Below are 21,924 nucleotides of genomic sequence, written 5' to 3'. Positions count from 1 at the left end.
CTTCCTGGTGTTCCTTTTCTCCTCAAGTTGTACATTTTGTATTTTCTCTTTTCTAGCTTGCTCCTTTTCATTACAAAGAAAGGCCATCTAAGTCCAATTTACAAAGGCGGCCATCCACACCCAGGGAAGTGGCTTTCACCAGACACAAAATTTGCTAGTGCCTTGATCTAGAACTTCCAGGTCTCCAGAGCTGTGAGAAAGAAATGCCTATTGTTTAACCCTCCTGTTATGTGACATTCAGGTGACACAGAAGCCTAAGCAGTGGTGACACCATGGGAGAAGTTTACAAAGTGGAGAGTGGGGGGTTGGGAGTGGGGGCTTGGCTTGGCATGAGATGACTGAGGGGAACCCAGTGGCTCAAGCCATCCCTAAGACTATGGAGCTCAGCTAAGATACTCCCATCAATCATAGGCAAGTGATGCTATAGATATTTCATGTAACATAAGCATCCTAGGTCCGTGGGTGGAGCAAATAGAAGGGAGGCCGAGGTGGATGTAGAAGAAAAAGTCACAGTTGTAGGAAAACATTGCAGAAGCCTGGGAAATAAAGGAACCAATGATTTTCCAACTTTTTGAAACATTTACAAATAGTTTGAAAACTGGTTTATCCCTTAATATATCTTTTTAAATGTTATTTATTGTTATTTTAAATATTACTATATGTGTATGTTTCACCTGAGTGTGTATAAGCATACTGTGTATGCATAATTCCTGCAGAAGCCAGAAGAGGGCATCTGATCCCCTAGACCTGGAGTTACAGATGGTTGTGAGCCACCATGTGGGTGCTGGAAACTGAATCCAGGTATTTTGCAAGAGCAATCAGTGCTTTTAATCGCTGAGTCATCTTTTCTATCCCTAGAGTAGTTTTTGGCTAATGCCTACTGCTTTCGCACCCTAAAGCTAGTCCAAACACTGTGAGTTGGGGACTTCTGTTTTAAATGAGTTTAATAGAAATCTGAACACTGTATGATGTAACACTGCTACTATACTATTAATTTTAAAATTTGGGGAACAAGCCCTTCTTCAACAATGGGAAGCTTATTCCATTTCTTTTCTTTCAGCTCCAAACCATGTTCCTGAACATTTTGTTTTAACTTTTCACATTATCATGCTTTTATTGGTTGACCTACTATCTCTCTGCAACAATAGCTTATTTAATTACCCAAAATATTAGACTCTAATACAACTTGAGTTGTCATCACACTTATTAGAATATAGTGGGTCAGAAGGACACAAGTATAGTAGAGTTTTTATAAATGTTAGTAAATAAAACAATATTGATTTAGAAATCAGTTTTGCTATGTAAACAGTGTGTTTTGTCAAGTAGTTCCTGTCTCTATGGATAGATGTGATTTTTCTGAATTACTGATTGAATGAAGAACAATTCTCCTCTATTTTATTTTATAGATAACAGAGATGGAACCTATGTTTATAAAAATACAATAGGTAAAAATAAAAGTTCTGTTGGTTTATCATAAAATATGTTGACAATCTACCACCTGGTGATTCTGCCAGGTCTTCCTGCAGTGTTTTAACAGTGGAGGATAGGGAAAGGTTGACTTAAAGCTCTTCAGGTACTAATCTTTCCAGAGAATACAGAAACTCAATCCCACAGGTGTGACTTTGTAGATAGTTGGTTCTTGCCATTCATGTAAGTGAATAGTCTGCAAAGCCACAGTACATACTGAATTAGGATATACATGACTAGGTTCCCATAGGCTTTGGTCAACACATTTGAATAAACTGACCAATACATGCTTGTTTTATGCGTGTTTCTATTTAAATACATTTTATTTATATATTTGATTTATTTGAACTCACTACTAACAGTGCTATTACACGTGCTTGAGCAAAGATTATCCAACGCCGTATTTTCCCCCTAAGCCCATCATAGCATTCTCGCATTTAGGAACACTCTAGAGTACTTGAGTACTATGATTCTGGGCCATTTGAGAGTGCAATTGCCCTGCTCTATGGCTGTAAATGTAAAGAAAAGAGCTCCAACTATGTTACAAGCAGGGAATTAGTCACAATATAAGAGCTTAAACAAGAAGCCAGAGCTCTATTTGTCTTGTTTGCCTTTAGCTGAGACCATGTGTGGCAAGCAACTGAAAATTTTCACCATTTTGTGTCCTGGTTAGTTTTTACTGACCTACTTGCCTAGGGATAGTGCCATCCACAGTGGACTGGGCCCTCCCAAATCAGCCATCAATCAAAACAGTCTCTCACAGGCACTGTCACAGGTCAGTCTGATGGAGGAAATTCTTCTTGAGCTTCTGTCTTCCCAGTTGACTTTTGGTTGTATCAGGTTGACAGTCACTAAGACAGAGTCTTTATAGATTTTAGCACTTGTACACAACTCCGGGATAGAGTTCAAAGTGAATGAGGGCTTGTTTTTCTCTTGTAAAGTGGATAAAGGGAGATTTAGTAAGGAGGGTTAGCAATAGTAACTCTTCATGCTGTTAGTCAAGGGTACCTAGGAACATCTAAATCCATGATAGGAATCTATTGTTTTGTTTTGTTTTTTCAAGACAGGGTTTCTCTGTGTAACTTTGGAGCCTGTCCTGGAACTTGCTCTGTCCAGGCTGGCCTTGAACTCACAGAGATCCACTTGCCTCTGCCTCCCGAGTGCTGGGATTAAAGGTGTGCACCACTGCCCAGCTACATATGATTGCCACACAACATTTTAAAAATAATATTCCCTTTGAAAGTGATGTCCCCTCACCACTAACTCCTAAACCCTCTTACCAAATAACTTCCCAAAGATTCAAACCTCACCATCCAATGTTATTGAGACATATTGGCATGATCATGTCCTCAGTCATATGAGTATTAAAAACTGAAAGCTGATTGTCCTCCCCTTATTAGTCATCCATCTCTTAGACCCCAACACATCTCTGTGTTGTTTCTCTGCCATGGTCCCTGTCAACAAATACGAAGAAAGGGAGTTTTGGGTGTCTACAGCCATGCCTGGCACATAGTAAAACCTTAATAAACAGCTGGGTGAGTGAAGTATAGGATAAAGTAAAACTTATAAGATACGTAAATGAGCATTATATATATGTAATCTTTTTCATCTTGGAATTCCTATACCTCTTGGGTCCACTTCATTGTGTGTGCACTGCCTTTTTATTAATCTCTTGAGGCTGTTTTGTTTTGTTTAAGATAGGGTCCCACTAATGTACCTCAGGCGGGGGTTCACATCTGTGATCTTCTCCTTAGCCTCATGGGATTTACAGGTATAGAGACCAAGCTTGGCAATAACATTTTTTGTTTGTTTTTTTTTTTTTAACAGTAAATCATGTTCACAGGCCGTGAAAATAAAAAAAAAAAAATGGAAGTCCCCTCTTTCAAACTCTCAGATTCTACTATTAACAGCCATAGTCGCTCCCACAACTGGGCCCTGCCACGCAAGTGCCACGCAGGGTTGCGGGAGGTCTAATCTGCAATGAGATTGATCCACTGGAGCCGGCTTGGGCACTTCCGGTACCCACCCAGTCCCACGTTTGCCCCAGCTCGGGCCCCTGGCAACCATTGCATGAGCTGCCTCCAGGCCTGCAGCTCCTTAGACCTTGGCCCCCTGAGGCACGAGGCACTTGACCGTTGGTGAGATGGGGCTGGAGCTGTAGGCTCTGATATTTGTCCCTGGCTGCTCCTGGGGTGTGTGGTGAGGAGGCAAGAGGAGAACAAGACGGAGGAAGAGGAGGAGGAGGAGGAGGAGGAGGAGGAGGAGGAGAGGAGGAGGAGGAGGAGGAGGAGGAGGCGGCCTTGACTGCCACAGCACACGAGGTAAACGAACATCTGACCTGGCCCCTGTTGTGCCAGGACCCCTGGGAATGTTCTCACAGGTGTCCCGTCCTTTTCAAAGAAGAAGGTTCCTAGTTACAACTGATCAACCAGGCGGTAGGGAACCATTCCCAGACTGAGATTTTAAAGTTTGGCTTTTTTTTCCCGGTCATAAGCAAGTGATGTTTGTGCTCTCTGTGTAGCCTTACCGCTGTTTGACATCGTCGTGCCCCCGCTTGTTTGTTCTAGTTTGCATCTCTGATACTGAGTTAGATCTGTCAAAAGTAACTTGGGAAAGGAAGGGAAGGGTTCATTTGGTTCACATATCATAGTCCCCGATGGCCAGACACCAAGGCTGCAGGAAGGCGCTGAAGCAGAGCCGTGGAGGAAGCCTGGCCTGCCCCTCAAGGCTTGTTCACATCTTCCTTTCTTTGCAGCCCAGGCCCACCTGCCTCTGACGGCTCTGCTCAGTGGTCACCAGCCTCCTGCATCCTGTTAAGGCTGTCCTGCATCAGTCAGCAGTCAAGAAAATGACCCACACATAGGTCCACAGGACAGTCCTATGGGAGAATTTCCTCATTTGAGATTTCCTCTCACCTGGAATGAGGTTCAGTTCTATAGTCCTAAGGCTCAGAGTTGCTCAAATACTCCATTTCTTCATTCCCAGTTTTCCCCCTTCAGATCTGTGTTGATGGGAATTATCTCATATATTATCTCATATATATATATATATATATATATATATATATATATATATATGTATTATGTATATATATTTTATAAGAAAGGCTTTTGTGTGATGTCTTTCCTGAGTTTTACTTGTTTGAAAAATGTTACAATATTGCTTAAATGAAAATTTGGCTCTGTATAAAACTCTTAAATTGTTGTTCCCTGAAGAAATGTTCTGACATTTAAATGTTACCATGGAGATGCATGAGGTTTCCTTAATAAGTTTCATAGTTGTGTGATCAAAAGCAGGGAAAAATATCATTTTACACTTTGATTAATACCAAGACTAAGCAACATATTTCTTTTGCTTATTAAATATTTAGTGAGTTTGATGAGAGCATAAATAGATGTCACTCCAAAGTCAAAGCAGTTGGAGTATCACACAGTTTTGCTGAAGGGGTTGGTGAATGCTAGACCACAGGCAGGCCCTGGCCTGCACCTGCATTTGTGTGACACTCTTAAAGGTGACAGTGAATATTTTGCAGCCCATTTAGTGACAAGTGTCACTAATTGTGAATCCTAGTTAAATGAAATGCTGTCCCCTTTACATTAGCAGGACTGTATTAAGAATATGTAAAACAAAAGAAGCTGGGGTTTGGTGGTCATGTCATTAATCCCCGGATGCAGGAGGCAGCGGCAGGTGTAACTACCTAGTGAGACTTTGTTTCAAAACAAAAACAAACAAACAAACAAACAAAAACTGTACTCAATGTTATAATTTGTTACATTTTTATCAATAAGAAATTTATAGAAACTTCTTTTTTTCTTATATGAATTCTTGAATAATATGCCTAGTTTCTTCTTTTTACCCACAAAGCTGAAAATAATGACTTTGGTTTGTTTCTGGAAAACTTACCAAGCCCTGCTCTGTCACACATGCAGAATGACTTTGTTTCAGGGAGGATTTTAATTAACCAAGCCCCTGTCGCTCAATTTTAAGGAATCTCTCAGGTTCGTATCTTCATTTTATCTCAAGATGTGGCCCTGACATGGAATCCTTCAGTCCTCGGCTGAAGAGGGTAGCCCGCCCTTCTGTGGCGAATCGTGATAATTGTTAGGTCTTGACTGAACTTTGTGCCCGCCCCCCATGTCTAGTGACTTCATGGACTGTCCTGTGCTCGCACTGTAAATGCCAACTTCATATTCTGTTGGCATCTCTAGCATTCCTGCCCAGCGAGGACTACTCCTGCCTTACCTGGTTCACCTCCAGCACAGCTTGTTAGCTAAGGCCTTTGCTATCTTACACTGGTTTCCAGGCCAAAATTCTCGAGTTACGTCCGTATGTCATCACTTTCTGTGTCAAGTTAGACTTTCCCATCACAAAGACAAACCCTGTTTCTCCCCTTCACCGTGTGTGTGTGTGTGTGTGTGTGTGTGTGTGTGTGTGTGTGTGTGTGTGTGTGTGTGTGTATTTGTGTGTGTGGTGTGTGTGTGTGTGTGTGTGTGTGTGTGTGTGTGTGTATGTGTGTGTTATACAAACTAAAAGCATGTTCTTCCACTGAGCTACTTGCATACCCAGCGCAAGACTCCCTTTTTCATATGTCACCCCTCTTTTGTTTTTCGTACTATCTGTAGCGGGAAGGTAGCACCTGGAGGTGACCTTTTGGTCTTTGGTAAATTCTGAAGTTATTTCAGTAGCTTGAGCTATTGTTGTGTTAATTTTCATAAGGTCTTTTTGAAGATCTCCAGAAAGGAAGTGATCCTAAGACTTATAATTGTTAGCACACATGTGATGAAAACTAAAGTTGGGGTGTAAATAAACCCACCAGTGTAAGAAAGGGCCTCAGAGAGGAGTCAAGGGGAGCTGGAGATTTATCACAAAAGGCAACTGGTTTAGCACACATCGGGGAGTGCTCACACAGATTGGGAGATTATGCTAAGCCTTCTGAGAAGTTGGCAAATATATCTGCAGTTTTGACTATAAATACAAATAGTTCTATATTTGTCTTACATTAAAAATACAATGTGATTATGTTTTTTCAGAGTCAGTTACTTCATAGTTTCACTTAGAAAACTAGCTGGAAACATTTATGTCCATGGATCTGACAGTTAGAAAACCACATGTGGTCAAGAAGAAACACAAGCCAAGACAAAGGTAAAGATAAAATATAGTAAAATAAGGTCTGTTTGGTTTTTTTTTTTTTTTCTAGAGTAGAATTTCAACAGTATGTAGCTCCCAGGGTGCCATGGTGGGGATGTAGCTCAGGATAGAGATCTTGCTTCTCCATCATGCTTGAAAACCTGGCTCAGTTCCCAGCAATAAAACCTGACGTGGTGACCCATGACCATTGATTCCAATACTCTGGAGATAGAGGCAGAACAATCAGAACTTCAGGATTATTTTTGGTTGTATTTTGGTTTCAGTCGTCCAGTCTCGGCCGCATAAGATCCCACATCAATAACCAACCAACCGACCTTAAAATGTCAAGTGGGGAGGACAGTGGGGGGAAAGTGACAGCAAGATATGCATGAAAATGCCATGATGAAATCCATTAGCTTGTCCTCTAACCTAAAAGTCAATTTTAAAATGTCATGTGAAGATTTATGGAGGGTTCTGGAATTCAGAAAACCTTGGAGTGACCCAGTAATACCATCTTGGGTTGATCTTACCCTGAGCTCACCTTGTGTCTGCTCAGGTATTCTTTCAGCCCTGGCCCACTGCTGAATAATTAATTTCATTATTAAAGATAAGCAATGAATGACCTTGAGGAAGGTTTCATAACATGAGGGAAATCCTAACAAATCAAAGAAGTGTGGAGGGAACAGACTACATGGATGGAGAAGGTCAGCACCAATCTCAAAGCTCTCACAAGACAAGCAGAGAGATAAGAAATAGTCAGCTTTGAGAAATTAAAAATACCCAACATTTGTAGAAAAGGAAATAGCTCTTGGAAATTAAAAATATAATATCAAGCTAGGCATTGGGGTGCATACCTTTAATCCCAGCACTCAGGAGACAGAGACAGAAGGACCTAAATATATAAAGAACAAAGTATCAGAAATATAGTAGAGGCAGGAAAAAAATGGGAGTGGAAGGGGGGTGCATAGTTAACAAAATAAAATGGTTTTGATAAATCTAAAGTATGTTTCTAATAAAAACAAACAAAAAGGCAAAAGATATGTACAATCTGAGGGGAAACTAGTTTAAAATAATTTTGAAAATGTCAAACTGAATGCAGCTAAAATGTATGTTGTGGAAACATCCTGAAAAGTATAAGAACATACCAGGGGATGAAAAAGAAAAGAATGGGAAAACTTGTAAGACAAAGACATTATTGTAGCATCAAGAGGAAATAGTATCTGCCTGTCAAGAAGTCTCTAAAGTAAAAGTGTAAACGAAGATGAATAGGCTGTAACTTTCTGATTAAAATATTCATATCAAAGCCAGGCACAGTAGTGTATGACTATCATCCCAGTGCTTGGGAGGCAGAGGCAGGAGGATTGCCCCAAAATTGAGGCCAGCCTGATGCATAGTGAGACTCTGTCTCAAAATACCACACACACACACACACACACACACACACACCAATTCTGTTGGCAACAACTATTCCAAACACAAACAGGTCTATTTGAAGCAAAAAAGGACAAAATAAAGAAAAAAAATCAACATTTTCCATTTAAATAAGTCACTCTTTTTAACTGACAGATCAGGCATCAAAGATGATAATATAGAAAGAAGGTAGAAACAACCAAATCAGCATCCTGATTTTAAAGTAGATAAGACACAGAAAGGGTCAATTGTTGCCCCCAACAACTAACTGCAGGATACAAATTCTCTGCCACGTTATGTGAAACAATTACAAAATGAGCATAGAAAGTCATACAACCCTTTTAACAAGGTTGTAAAATTTTAGTAAACGTGATATACTTGTTACATTGTATGTCAGAAACAAGTTAACTAGGAAAAACCCCCAAACAATTAGAAATTACTCATTGAAAAAAAACACTCTTCTGAAAATAAAATTCAAAACCATCTTGTGAGGGAAACAGTGGAGGTACTAACTAACGGCCCTCTGATGGTTGTACATTCACAAGGCAGAGTGAGTGGGTGGAGTCGGAGCTAGCCCCTTCCACTGTTCTTTCATGAATTGAGGCATGAATTAAAAGACTGTGAAAGGCAAAACTTTAAAAACATTAGGAAAACATGAATGAGTTTTGTAATCACCTTGGGTAAGGATAGAGTTCCTAAAAATTCAAAACCATAAAGGTCAAGATAAGTCAGTTCTACTGAAGCCAAGAACTTTGTTACAGTATTTTTTAAAATGTGAACATCCAAGTCCACTGTATAAAGAGACCAAGGATTACTGTTCCAAGTTAAAAAATAATAGACAAAAGGTTCCAGGCAGATGTTCCAATGAAGAGGCAACATTTAAAGACATTTCTAACAAAATGGGACTCACAGAATGCTCAGAGGGAAAGGCTATAGAAAAACCTGCCAACACTCCCATAAGTAAGCTCACGGAAGCTGTGCTGTGTGCGCCTGACTTTTGCTTTCTTCCCCGTGTTACATTTTGGTTTAATATGACGGTAGACTCATTTTCACCCAAATCTAGAAATAACGTTTATAAGGTTTTACTGAACCCCAAATTTCTTCTGCCTTGTAAGTTTGTCTACTGCAAAAGTCAGTTGCAGTCACTGATTTTGGATTCTATCATAAAGTCTCTTCCAACATTTTTAATCAGTTTGTTGTTGTTCTCTTCATGGAATTTCAGGTAACTTTCTCTGCCACTAATCTAATGGGTGGCAGAGAAAATAAAGCCAAGTTTTAAACTTTCAATAATAATGTATAATAATTACTAATTTTGTGCAGAAATTGGTTAGACCCATTCATCACTAATTATTTTTATGGAAACGTTTCAGTTTTGTTTTCCAAATATCTAAAAAACACAGCTTGAAAGGATAGATGTTAAAGAGCACGGAGCAAATATTAATCTTAAGTTATAGTGTTAGCCATGTCATCTGTTAATCTGTTAGTTACAGCTGTGGGGTTTGAGACAGTGTGCCGGCGTTCTTCTTATTGGTTTTTCTGTTTTATTTTGTTTTTTGACATCTTAGACGTTTAAGACTTAAACATGAAAGCAGCAAAGATGGCGCGTCACCACAGAGCCATCCGGCTGAGGTCACGGTGAATCGAATGTCGTTGGGATCCTTGAAATCAGTGGGAGCAGAAGGCCAAGATTACTGGCCAGGCACGGCATTATACAGTCTTCCAAAATAGGAGCTTTGATTTCTATAATCCCGTAAGGCAGCAGGTGGAAATGCCTCCAAATGGATTCTTAATGGCATCATAATTTAAATACTGATACAGATAATGATAAAATAACAGGAATTCCCCCAGCACCACCAAGAATGCCTGACATCTCTAGTCTCTTTATAGTGTGGTCATCATGAGTTATAAGATCTTAAAGTGCATCAGTATTTTCTTCACTACTTTCTGTTTGTTTTATCACACACACACACACACACACACACACACACACACACACACACACACACACACACACACACACACACATACACACAGACACACACACACAGACACACACACACACACAGACACAGACATACACACAGACACACACACATACACACAGACACAGACACACACACACACACAGACACAGACATACACACAGACACACACACATACACACAGACACAGACACACACACACACACACAGACACACACACACACAGACACACACACACACAGACATACACACACAGACACACACACACACACAGACACACACACACACACACACACACACACACACAGACACACACACACACACACAGACACACACAGACACACACACACACACACAGACACACACACACACACACAGACACACACACACAGACACACACACAGACACACACAGACACACACAGACACACACACACAGACACAGACACACAGACACAGACACACACAGACACACAGACACACACACACACACACACACACACACACACACACACACACACTGGAGCTGGCCCATGACTGCTCTATATACTTCCCTTTTAAGTCTTCCTTTGTCTTTGTTCAAACTCTACCATATCCAGGGTGTCTCTGTGGAGCCAAAGTTACAAGTTAACTGAGGGACCAAGCAATTGGATTCCAGTGAAGTGCTGGAGTGTATGATGTAGCAAAAAGCCAGGAACTTGAAAGGAGTAGGATTTTATTTTTATTTTTAAAGGGTACAAATTGTTTTGGAAGTGGTGTGTGGGGAGTGGTAAGGAAAACAAACCCACTTCCCAATCTGTGCTATATGGAGCGTGAGACTATGAACAGCTGCCATTTGAGAGTGTCCTTAGGGAATAACCGCATCGTACAACTAACTCTATCTCCTACAACCAGTCCAGGAAAACCAACTTTCTCTTGTCGACCATCGCCCGGGCGATGCTTTTGCTGTCTCACATTTCTCTCCTCCTTAGCTTCTTACTCCAAAATTCAAAGTCTCGCCATCTCTCAACATTTGCAAAGGATGAACTTATGAGTCTCCTCTGGCAGACAAGTCCCCTGAAGAGGGACTAAGGGCTGCAATGGGACTTGATGACATGTGCTGGTCTCAATTACACTCATGTGTTTTGTTTGCAGTTAAGGTGTTTTGTCACCAACTAGGTTGTAGCTTTGCCGCATAAATATTTTGTTAAAAGTGAGCGAACAAATAAAATTGCTTCTAAAGAGCCCTATTGTCCATAATTTCCCCCAGTCTCCTATCTGGAACCCACCAGTTAGGTGAGCCACAGACATGTGAGCGATGCCCTTTTTATACTTCTGCATTTGTTCTTAAATATGTTCTGTGCTCAGTCCCAGGTTAAAGTTAATTAAAAGGTTTACCTCTGATGAGTATTCATGCATACTCTAAAGATGGGCTATAATCATAAAATGGCCAAGCAGAGCAACTGACATTCACCTTAGCAAGGGCTTTAATGGTGGTAACTAATGCCCACTGTAACAATAGTGGGGTGTGGAAGATGGAAAGGATGAGATCATTATGAGAAATTGTCACTGTCATTAACCTCTATTCCAAGAGGCTCTAACTTCTCCCTGGCCCACACAGAAGCCTAGTTATTAAGGATGCCCTCTAGGCAAGGGTAGTGACTATGTCCCTCCCACCCTTTACTTTTGCATCTCAAAGGGAGAGGAGGCAGACAGACCTGCACCTAGCAGAGGAAGACAGCCAGAAGAGTATCCCATGTTCCTGAGAACCCAGGCACACTGGCTCATATAATATCTAGTGTCTCATATAAAATCTTGGTATGTGAAGTTACTATGGTATTTCTAGAACTCATAGTACTCAGTTCATAATGTTTTCCCTCACAGATTACCTTGAAGAAAAGTTCGGTAAACAATGTGCAGCGGCTTCAAAATCAGTTGTCCCTGAGACAAGGAAATCAAAAGAAAAACAGGAACAAATTCCTACTAAAATAAAATCGAAGAGAGGCCGGTTCCCATCATATGACAGGACAGGTATGCCACAGTCCTGCGCCAGCTTGTAGGAAGCAATGCACACTTGCAAGCTTTTCCGTGCTTATGTTGGACACTGACTTTGTGGAAAAGAAAAAGGCTGGTTGAGTCTTGCATGTTTGCTACCTTAAAGAATTGCTAGTTTTTTCAATTATTTTTGAGACTTACAATAACATTAAAATTGACAAGGTAGTTGGTGATTATGTTCTTACTGAAGATACTCTCAGATTATAGTTTTAGAACTCCATGTGAGATAAATTATAGCTTTGTTTTGTGCTTCTAGTAAAATTTGTGTGTGTGACATGGGGGAGAAGTGTTTATCACTGGGCCTTGTACATGCTTGACAAGAGCTCTACCACCTAGTTTGTATGTGTGCATATGTGTGTATACTTGTGTCTAGGGATTGTTTATCCCAGGGCCTTGCCCATGCTAAGCAAGTGCTCTACCACAAAGGGTTCTGCCTTTGGTTTTCTTAAACAGAGACTCATTATGTAGTTCAGGCCGGCCTTGAAATCAAGATCCTCCTGCCTCAAACTCTGGAATTACAGGTCTGTACTATCACACCTTGGTTAGATATGAGATTTATATCAGTGTCTGATACAAAGATTTAAATGTCCAAATAGCCATGAACATTTTGACACTTTCTTAATACTTGAAATCACTATTTTACTATCATGGATTTTATAAAGGAAACTTTTCTGGTTCTTACTGGAGCACCATGACCCAGAGAGGGATTTATCCTCAGAACCCCCTATTCACACTGTAAGATCCCAGGAAGCTCAGGCCTCCAGAATCTTTTCCCAGGACTGCGGCCACCCCAACCACCAGGGAGGAGGCGGAAACTTGATGCAAACAGCAAGAGGCTTTAATGAAAGGTAGACGTTTGTACAAACGGGCTCTCTCAGCATGCAGGCTAGAGAGCAGCACCGTCCCCCAGGCACAGGCGTTTTTAAAGGCAAAAACCATAAGCTTAGGGAGGAGCCTCGACTTTCTGTCTTTGAATATGTGACCAGAGTCATGGGTTCCTAGGAAGCCCTTTGTCTTGAGGGGAGGCCTGGGAATCAGATGGCCTCCTGACCCACCAATTGTAAAACCTGCAGACCTCAAGATGTGCTAACTAATGGTAGCTATCTTTGTTTCACAGGGACCCTTAATTGTTAATGATTGACACATTGGCCAGTGGGGCAATCTGTTTCCTTCATGAGCCCCTGGGAGGGGGGGTGGCCCCATTATCTTATGGCCTTGTAAGGGAGTAATTGCTGGTGGCTGGTAAATTCCAGGCACTAAGTCATAGTAGTAGCCTTGGTCAGTTTCTGGGCTATATTTCTTTGCTAATTTTTAAGTCTTTCAACACAGGAACACCCAGGTTTCTCAATATCTCAGCAGAAACCCCACATCTATGCAATATTGAGCCTCCCTTGAGAGCCAGGGGTCCGAGGACTCTGCTGATCAGTAGAATGATGGGCTGTCTTCTCCTGGGGGTAGTGCACTGTGACAGACTCTACCTTGCTAGCAGACTTATTCTAGTGTCTCTTGCTGGCTTTAAGGAAACATTGGAGACTTTTCATCAATCAAAAGTTCCATTTGATTCTTAGCAAAGACATTGTTTTGTCAGCATGCTGTGCAAGACTTCTGATGGGCCTGCCATTCGGAATAATGCTTTAGGGTTGCTGGCACTGCTGGCCTGCCTCGTGTGCTTTCCAAAAGCTCCTATGATTTGTTTTGTTGTTCAATAAGGAACTTCCGCACCACAGAATAAGCAGCCACTGAAGAGGAGGAACAGTGCGCAAAACAGCAGAAAACATTTTCAAACAGTTCACTGGACAGGGGGTCAATTTGCAAAATAAACAAGGAATAAACAAACCTCAAGGACCATCTGCCAATTAACAAAGGGGCAGCTGTCTGAATAGTCACAACAAAAGGTGTAAAATGCAAACAAGTATGTGGAAATTGTTACACACCACTAATGATCAGGGGAATTTAAATAAGACACAGGATGAGAGACCATCGCACACCAGTCAGAACAGTGGAAAAATTAGAAAAACTGGTAAGGGTTAGGAGCAAAGGAAACTGTCATACACTGCTGATGGGAGTGTACGTTCATACGGCCATGCTAACGCACTACCCAGAGAAAAAGGGAGGGAGCATGAGCAGAAGAACTGACATTTTGTAAAGATCCGCAGAGGAGTTTAAGATTCCCTACACAGAGAAGTGTTTAAGGAGAGGGAACTGGTAACAGCTGCTCTGATCATTATGGTAATGACATATCTGATATGTCACACGCATCTATTATCACATTGAGCCCCTGTAAATATGAACACTTTGAAACTTAAAAACTGGGGGGGGGGGAAGTGCAAAATGAAGCTTAAGGGGTAGTCTGCATAACATGGGCAATAGAAGCAAAAACAAAACACGCAGATTGTGTCGAGACGCACGAAATTACTAGCTGCCTGCAAAGAGATCAAGAAATATGGTTTGTGAGGAGTTTAGGGAGTGACTGTCTTTAGGAAGGATGCCTCCAAACCACATTGCTTTCTCAGATCGAATCTCCTGTCATCCTCTCAGGCCTTAGTTAAGAAAGGCTTTGACTGTCCCCGCCACAGTATTTCCTGTGGCGTATGATCTGTGATCATGTAATTAAACCCTTTGTGACACCCGTCTGTCTGTCCGACTGCCTTTCTTTCTTGACACTACTCATAGTTGACATAATTTTTTTCTTTTCTTTTTTTCTTTTTTTTTTTTTTTTTTTTTTTTTTTGCTGCAAACTGCATGAGGCTTTATTGTTGTTTAACGAGCTAACCCCATGTTAGCTCGGGTCTTTCACCCACCCGCCATGGCGGATGGCTAGCAAAAGACCGACATAATTTTCTTATCCACAAATCCACTCCAGGATTTCAAGCAAAGTAAGAAGTAAGTACAAATACCATATAAGTTATCCCTAAAGATGTAGCGGATAGACTGCCAGCCAGAGTTTCATGTTCATGTGTATTTATTTCCCCCTTCCTTGTCGTGTGTTTGTGCTGTATGTATGTACATGCCTATGAGGGTGTGTGCATGTGACATGTATGTGCAAGATGTTCTTTCTTTCTTTCTTTCCTTCTTCCTTCCTTCCTTCTTTCCTTTCTTCCTTCCTTCCTTCCTTCCTTCCTTTCTTTCTTTCTTCCTTCCTTCCTTCCTTCCTTCCTTCCTTCCTTCTTTCTTTCTTTCTTTCTTTCTTTCCTTTTTTGGCTTTTCGAGACAGGGTTTCTCTGTGGCTTTGGAGGTTGTCCTGGAACTAGCTCTTGTAGACCAGGCTGGTCTCAAACTCACAGAGATCTACCTGCCTCTGCCTCCCCAGTGCTGGGATTAAAGGCGTGTGCCACCAACACCCGGCTCATGATATATTTCTTAAGTAGACAAATACTGGGCTTCCTTTTGAGCTCCTGTTGAAGCTTAGTTTAACCCTTTTGTTTCTTCTTTAATTGCATTGTATCTGTGTTAACTTCTACAACTTACTGTTTAAATTTTTATTTATAGATGATGACTATACTTGCATTTATATTGAACTTTAAAACTTTTCCCACCAGAACCAGAAGAGACTGATGCCATAAAACATATTATTAGGCTAAGAGAAAAGCTCGAATGGAAAACACCGGTATTTCCACATTGTTTTAGGTATCGCCCCAAGACTGACCTGTGTCGAAGCCTAAAGGTGTGAGCCTATCTTACGCAATTTCAGCTATCAAAAACTAAAACTTGAAACTATCTCAACTTTTACTAATTCATTGTAGATATCACATCAAAGCTCATTAATAACACATTGCAATTGGGAAGTATAAAAGAATCTCAACAATTTATTTTACCTACTTAAAGAATAAAGATAAAGCATAACAGTTTTGTCTGTAATACACCCCTTGACTGTCCCCCCCATCACTTCCACTCACCCATCGGGTTCACAGGAAAGTGCCCCATTTGCTTAAATTGGATTCTACTTTTGGGGGTCTGTGTATGTCACTTAGTGATTTTAAAAAAGAAATAAAAGGAACTTATCTAAGAAACTTAACCAGAAATTCATGTTCTCATCTGCACACTAGACCAACTGAATCAGAAACTGTGAAAGGGGGGCTAGTTGTCTGTTTTCTCAGTAAAGTGCTACTTAATTAAGAACCACTGCTCCAAACCCTGGGGTTAGGTTATCTTTTCCCCCTTCAAGGGCCATGTAACAAGCATTTTAGTCTTCATGGGTCATATGAACTCTGTTGCAAGGAAGCACTCATCCTGTACTGTGCACAAGACTGTTGCTACACAGTCCACAACAAATGGATATGCCTATATATCAATAAAACTTTATTTATAAAAACAGACACCTGGCCCAGGCATAGTTTGCCAATCCCCTCCCTAGATGGTTACTCTAAGGACAAAATATCTTTGATCATTGTTCATAGTCAGTGTAAGGTGACTGGAAGCTCATTCATAAATTGGATTCGTGTGGTTTTGAATCTCTGTCCACTCATTATTTCGTCTTAAGCAAGTTTCTACCCTCTCTGAGCTTTATAGTTTCTTTGACCTTGAAATTGAGATAATGGGAATTAACTTTAGAGAGTTGTGAAGATTAAGTGGAAAAAGAATGTGCTATAGTATCAAGTAGATTATAGACATGGTGTTTGAAAGCACAAAATAAAACTCCAGCTGCACATAGGTGCTTTGGATCTTTGAGTAAATTATACTTAATTTGTATGCAAAAAAGACTTGATAATTACATCGACGCCAAGTTTCTAATAACCTTAGAAAATATAATTAGAACAAAAAGGTTGTAATTGGCCAAACAGCTCCAATAAAGCTCATGGCTCTGCTAGCTCTCGGGTTATCTCATTTCCTCTTATTTTCAGGATTTTAAGTCTATTTTTGAAGATTTCTTATAATCAGAGGGTTATAATCAGAGCAAATTTAAAAAAAAAAGCAAATGGCTACAACAATGGAAATATACTTCAAGAAAGAAAAAAATGTAAAATCTAAAAAACTGAATCCAAAGTTTAAGACCACAGTAACTGGAAACAGTTTAGTGCACTGGGTCCCAATGCTTTTTGAGATATCACCACTTACTAAGTTAGACTTTTAATAAAATGACTCTGAGATTATTAAATTCAATTGTTGTATAATGTTTTAAAATTTTTATTGATAAGAGTGCACATTTCAAAGCTAAAAGAAGATAGCTTTAAAATTTATACTTTACATTTTCTCAGTTTCGGTAGACACTAGCCAGTTTCTCAATATTTCCAAGTGAATGAGACAAGAACGTTAGCACTTAAGCTCTGGGTGTGAATTTAAAGTCACACTTGGACTCCAGTTCCTACCTTGTCTATGGCCTTCCTCAAGTTGGGAGGTCTAGAAAAATATTAAAATTTCTGCATTAATTACATTGAAAAGCATCAAGCCTCGGTCTCTTTAAAGTCGTCAGAGGCATCATTGTTCAGACAACATATGTGAAGCACTTACTGCCTGTTGTGTGTTGTCTACCCACCAATGCTGCCTCCCCCAGCTTTAGAATACCGACCCCATCATGATCGGTGCCAATGGTAAGCTTGCTATGTTCAGAATGGAATATGGCACACTTGTTCAGGGTCTATCATCGAGTTCATAGCAAGTATGTGGGTAAATATTCCCAAACGTCTCATCACTATATTGTGTCTGAGGATGAAAATGAAATGTCTTAACCCTTTCCTAACACTGGCCTTACTGAACTTGTATTAGGCATGGTTTGAGGTTAATTTTTCTCACTGATATCAAAATATCCTGTTTTGATTCTGTTTTAACATTGTATCCACTGGGTCTGTCTAATCATTGAATTAGCTACTTTAGTCAAAGTGTCTTCTTCTTTTGCTTCTGAGGAACCTTTGAAAGACAATGGTGAATTTATATACTGCCTTCCCATGGAGAACAACAGAGGCGCCTTCAATGAGTATGACCTTCAAGCCGTCTCCGCCTACAAAGCGAAAAATTGCAAAGTATTTTGGATGGTTACTGCTTCGTTTGTATCAAAGGTAATGTGCAATGCATCTGCTCAGCTTTATGAATTACCTCAGAAAATATTTCCAGTTCGGGCCAAGCGCAGCACACACGCTTGGGATCCCAGCAGTAGGGAGACAGAAGCAGGAGGGCTGTAACCTGCAGTCCACATAATAAGACCCTGCCAGAAAAATAGAAGAGGGGAAAATAAAAGTACCCAATTTAAGATTCATGTTAATATATCAATTTTTACTTATTTATAATTAAAATACAATTATGTCATTTCCCCCTGTATAGCCTCCAACCGTTCCCATGTTCCATTCCTCAACTGTTTCCCCTTGTTCCCCCTTAGTTCTCTCTCAGATTCATGACCTTTTTCTTTATTAAGGCCTAACGAGTACCCCCATGATGGCGGCATCCTTGTTCGGTCTTGTCTAGGCAGCTGTATTGTTGCAGTGTCATGGCTGTAAGCTTCTCTGTCATTTCTAGGACCCATACTCTCTCAGCAGACTTCCTGGTCCTCTAGCTCCTGCAGTCTTTCCAGCCCCCTCCCCCACGATGTCCCTGAGCCTTAGGTTGGATGCAGGAGTTGTGCTGTAGATGTATCCGTTGAAACGGGGCACCCCAAGATCAGGAGGTCTCTGCATTTTGACCGGTTGTGGCTTTCTGTAACGGCCTCTGCTTGCTGCAAAGCCAGGCGCCGGCCCTTGGTGTGGCGTGAGAGCTGCGCTTACCTACAGATATACGGGTTAGTAGTTGGACTGCAGTTGGGGACTGTGCCCATCTACTCAGGTGGCTGTAGTAGCTTCTCCTCTAAGATCCGTGACCTCCCTAGTGCTAGACATTTGGCTAGGTTTCCAGGACCGGTATGTTTTCTCTCCTGTCGATAGGACTGAAATTTAATCAGAGAGCTGTGCCTATCAGTATGGTATGAGTGCCACTACCTCACCCTTAGGGAAATCCTGCCATGCTGGTCATTGTAGTTCAGGGACACCACAACCGGGTAGGACTGTTGATTGCTTGTCTCCTTTAACAGCTTGCATAGCACCTTCTGGCACGGGGGAAGCTTGTCCTCAGGGAGGAGATTTTCAGGTCAGATCCAGCGCGAACCTTCTGAATCCTTCCGCAATAGGAACAGCTCTCCAACCTTTGGGAGGAGACCAAGGGCAACTGTGATGGCCCATATTGTTTTGAGGGTCTCTTGGACTCCCCTGACCAACAGTTTGAAAAGAGGTTTCTCCTGCCTGATGCTGGGGTTTTTTGAAATGGCCTATGTCTCCTGGAGGGAGCACTGCCAGCCCAAGGGTCATAAAACTCATATATCTATATCTATATCTATATCTATATCTATATCTATATCTATATCTATATCTATATCTGATATAGATATAGATATAGATATAGATATAGATATAGATATAGATATATAGATATGTATATATGAAGATCAAAGGTTGCAGCATGCACCCAAAGATGAACTGTAATCCATGATGGTAAAATCTCTTTATTCAAGAAAGCACCAGGGCAAAATGCAGGCCAGATCGAGGTCACAGGAAACCAGCAAGCGCGGCCAGAAAGAGGGGCTAGGGTCTCCGAGGCCAGTCTTTAAGAAGCTTCCCTTATGTCACCTTGGCTTTCCTTCACCACGCCCTTCTGGGCGAGTCCCGGGTCCACCTGGTACCTGTCCCAGGACTATTGGGCAGGGCTAGGGTGTCTCCCTACATATATACATATGCTTATATGTAATTTATCTAATGTTAGGCACATATGAAGCAATATGATTTATTTCTTTGTGGTTTAGAGGAACCCAGTCAATTTAAGAAGTTAATGTTTAAGAAACAGCTTGGAAGAAAATTATTTAATAATTAAAATTTTCTTCTTTTGGTACAGATTTAAGTTTAAGGACTCAGTTGGAGGAGTTTTTCACCTAAGTTCTTTATTAATATTTTCAATAATTTTTTAAGGTAAAAACTAGAAAACATGCTTTTGTTCATGTAATAGGAATGATAAATAATATTTATTTTGAGTGTGTGTGCACATGTGTGTGTAGACTGTCTGGCCAGCAAGCCCCAGGGATGCTCCTCTCTCCAGCCCCCCCCCCCAGTTCTGGGATTGAAAGAGCATACCACCACACGCAGCTTTGGCGTGTGGGTTCTGGGGTTGAACGCAGGTCTCCATGCTTGTGTGACAGGCACTTTACCAGTGAAGCAATCTTTCCAGATCCATGAAGAATACTTTTATTGGCGTATTTGTCAGGAACTTCAGGGCCAGACGAAGAAATCTTTCCAATTATATACTTGGCACTGTGATAGCACAAGTTATAATTAACCAATTTTGATCATTCTTTAATAACCATCTGTTTCCCTCTGCTCTCCCAATGATCCAACTAAAATCAACCCAAATGTGTGCTCCAGCAGGACCACAAACCTAGGACTTCATGTGTGTGAGGCAGGCATCCTCAGCCATGTCATAACAATTTATACAAAATATGAAGATTGTGAGACAGAAAACTTGTCAAGTTATTTCGAAAAATATCTCTGGGTAGAGGGGAAGTTTTTCCTATTCGTTCTGTAGGAACACATGAAAGCAAGCAGGAGAGAATGCCAAGTATAGCAGGCAGTGTACGGAGGGAAGTCAGATCTGGGTGCTGGTGCAGTGGGTGAGGGCTGGTGGGGGGGGGGTAAAAGGTGAATAGAGCCTTCCAGCATCTTGAGAATAGAAGTTACAGTTTGTGCTGTGTAATTACAGATCACCCAAACAGGCATCAACTCGGAAGAAGTGGAGCTCATACCTACTCTGGACTGGCTCCTGGAAAGACATGTCTTCTATTTACTGCAGCAGTTTAAGATATTTTACAATTTCCGGTGAGATGGGCGCAAAGGAAACTAATGCTTGGTAGTTTGATGGCGTTTTAAGAGCTGTTGTTCCCAGAGCCAGGCCCCCGTGGCATCTGATTCCTCTAGAATGGGGCTGCCCGTGGGATGTGGAGGAGGATGGGGGGTTCCAAAAATGTGTTTCAGATTAAGGAACTTTAACCATTTAAGGGCAATTTTTTAAAAAATTTAGTCTTTTCTGGATAAATGTTACAAAAACTGATGCTATGTTGCCAAACATAATTGAATGGTCTCTGTGGGTTTTACTTTTTTTCTCCATGCCTTTCGTATTAGTGAACACCTATTGAGCATCCACGAGGAGCCAAGAATCATTCTAGATGCCGGGTAACCGTATGGTACAAATCAGTTAGCCTGCCCTTTAAAAATTTCAAATTCTGATTTAAGGTGTGTGAGAGACAGTTAAAAAAAAATGGTGAGCATTGAGCATGTAGGATGCCAGGGGTCTGAAAATGTTATGAAGGAAAGTGGTGCAGAGTAAAGGCCCTGGGTCAGGTCACTGGACCAAATTCTTTCTTGAAACTTTTACCTAACTGTGAGATACTTTACATCCACCTCATTGCAATAGGATTTACACGGTTGCCCCTTTTTACTATTATTTTAAATAAATAGATGCATTTTACATCTGTTATTTTACAGTGTTCCTCTTTTACATCCAGGGCAGAGTTTCCCCTCCCCGAAGTCCCTCCCCATCTCTGCAGCCCACCCGACACACACTCCTCCATTTCTGTTAAGAAGAGGGCAGGGTCTCCCTTGGGTATCAACAAAGCATGGTATGTCAAGCTGCAGTAAGACTAATCACCTCCCCTTGTATTAATGCTGGGCAGGGCAACCCAGTATGAGGAATAGGGTCCCACAAGGCAGTAAAAGAGTTGGAGACAGCCCCTGTTACCACTGTTAGGAGTCCCATGAGAAGGCCAAACTATGCAACTGTCACATACACGCAGAGGGTCTAAGTCAGTCCCATGCCGGCTCCTTGGTTGTCAGTTTGGACTCTGTGAGCTCCTGTGAGTCCAGGTTAATTGATTCTGTGAGGTTCCATGTGGAGTTCTTGAC

The 21,924-nt window shown here is 41.2% G+C and overlaps 1 protein-coding gene across 1 annotated transcript in view; it reads left to right on the top strand.

Moving 5' to 3' along the window:
• Positions 1-11,832: 11,832 nt before the first annotated feature.
• Dnah14 (dynein axonemal heavy chain 14) overlaps positions 11,833-21,924 on the top strand; it is a 197,374-nt gene continuing 187,282 nt past the window's right edge. The window contains 4 exon segments of the mRNA XM_035445296.1: positions 11,833-11,995; positions 15,559-15,683; positions 17,860-18,012; positions 20,726-20,841. Of these exon segments, the coding sequence (XP_035301187.1) occupies positions 11,833-11,995; positions 15,559-15,683; positions 17,860-18,012; positions 20,726-20,841 (557 nt within the window).

Source organism: Cricetulus griseus, chromosome 5 (assembly GCF_003668045.3).
Source record: "Cricetulus griseus strain 17A/GY chromosome 5, alternate assembly CriGri-PICRH-1.0, whole genome shotgun sequence".
NCBI classification, from domain to species: Eukaryota; Metazoa; Chordata; class Mammalia; order Rodentia; family Cricetidae; genus Cricetulus; species Cricetulus griseus.
This window is presented reverse-complemented; position numbering and strand designations above follow the sequence as displayed.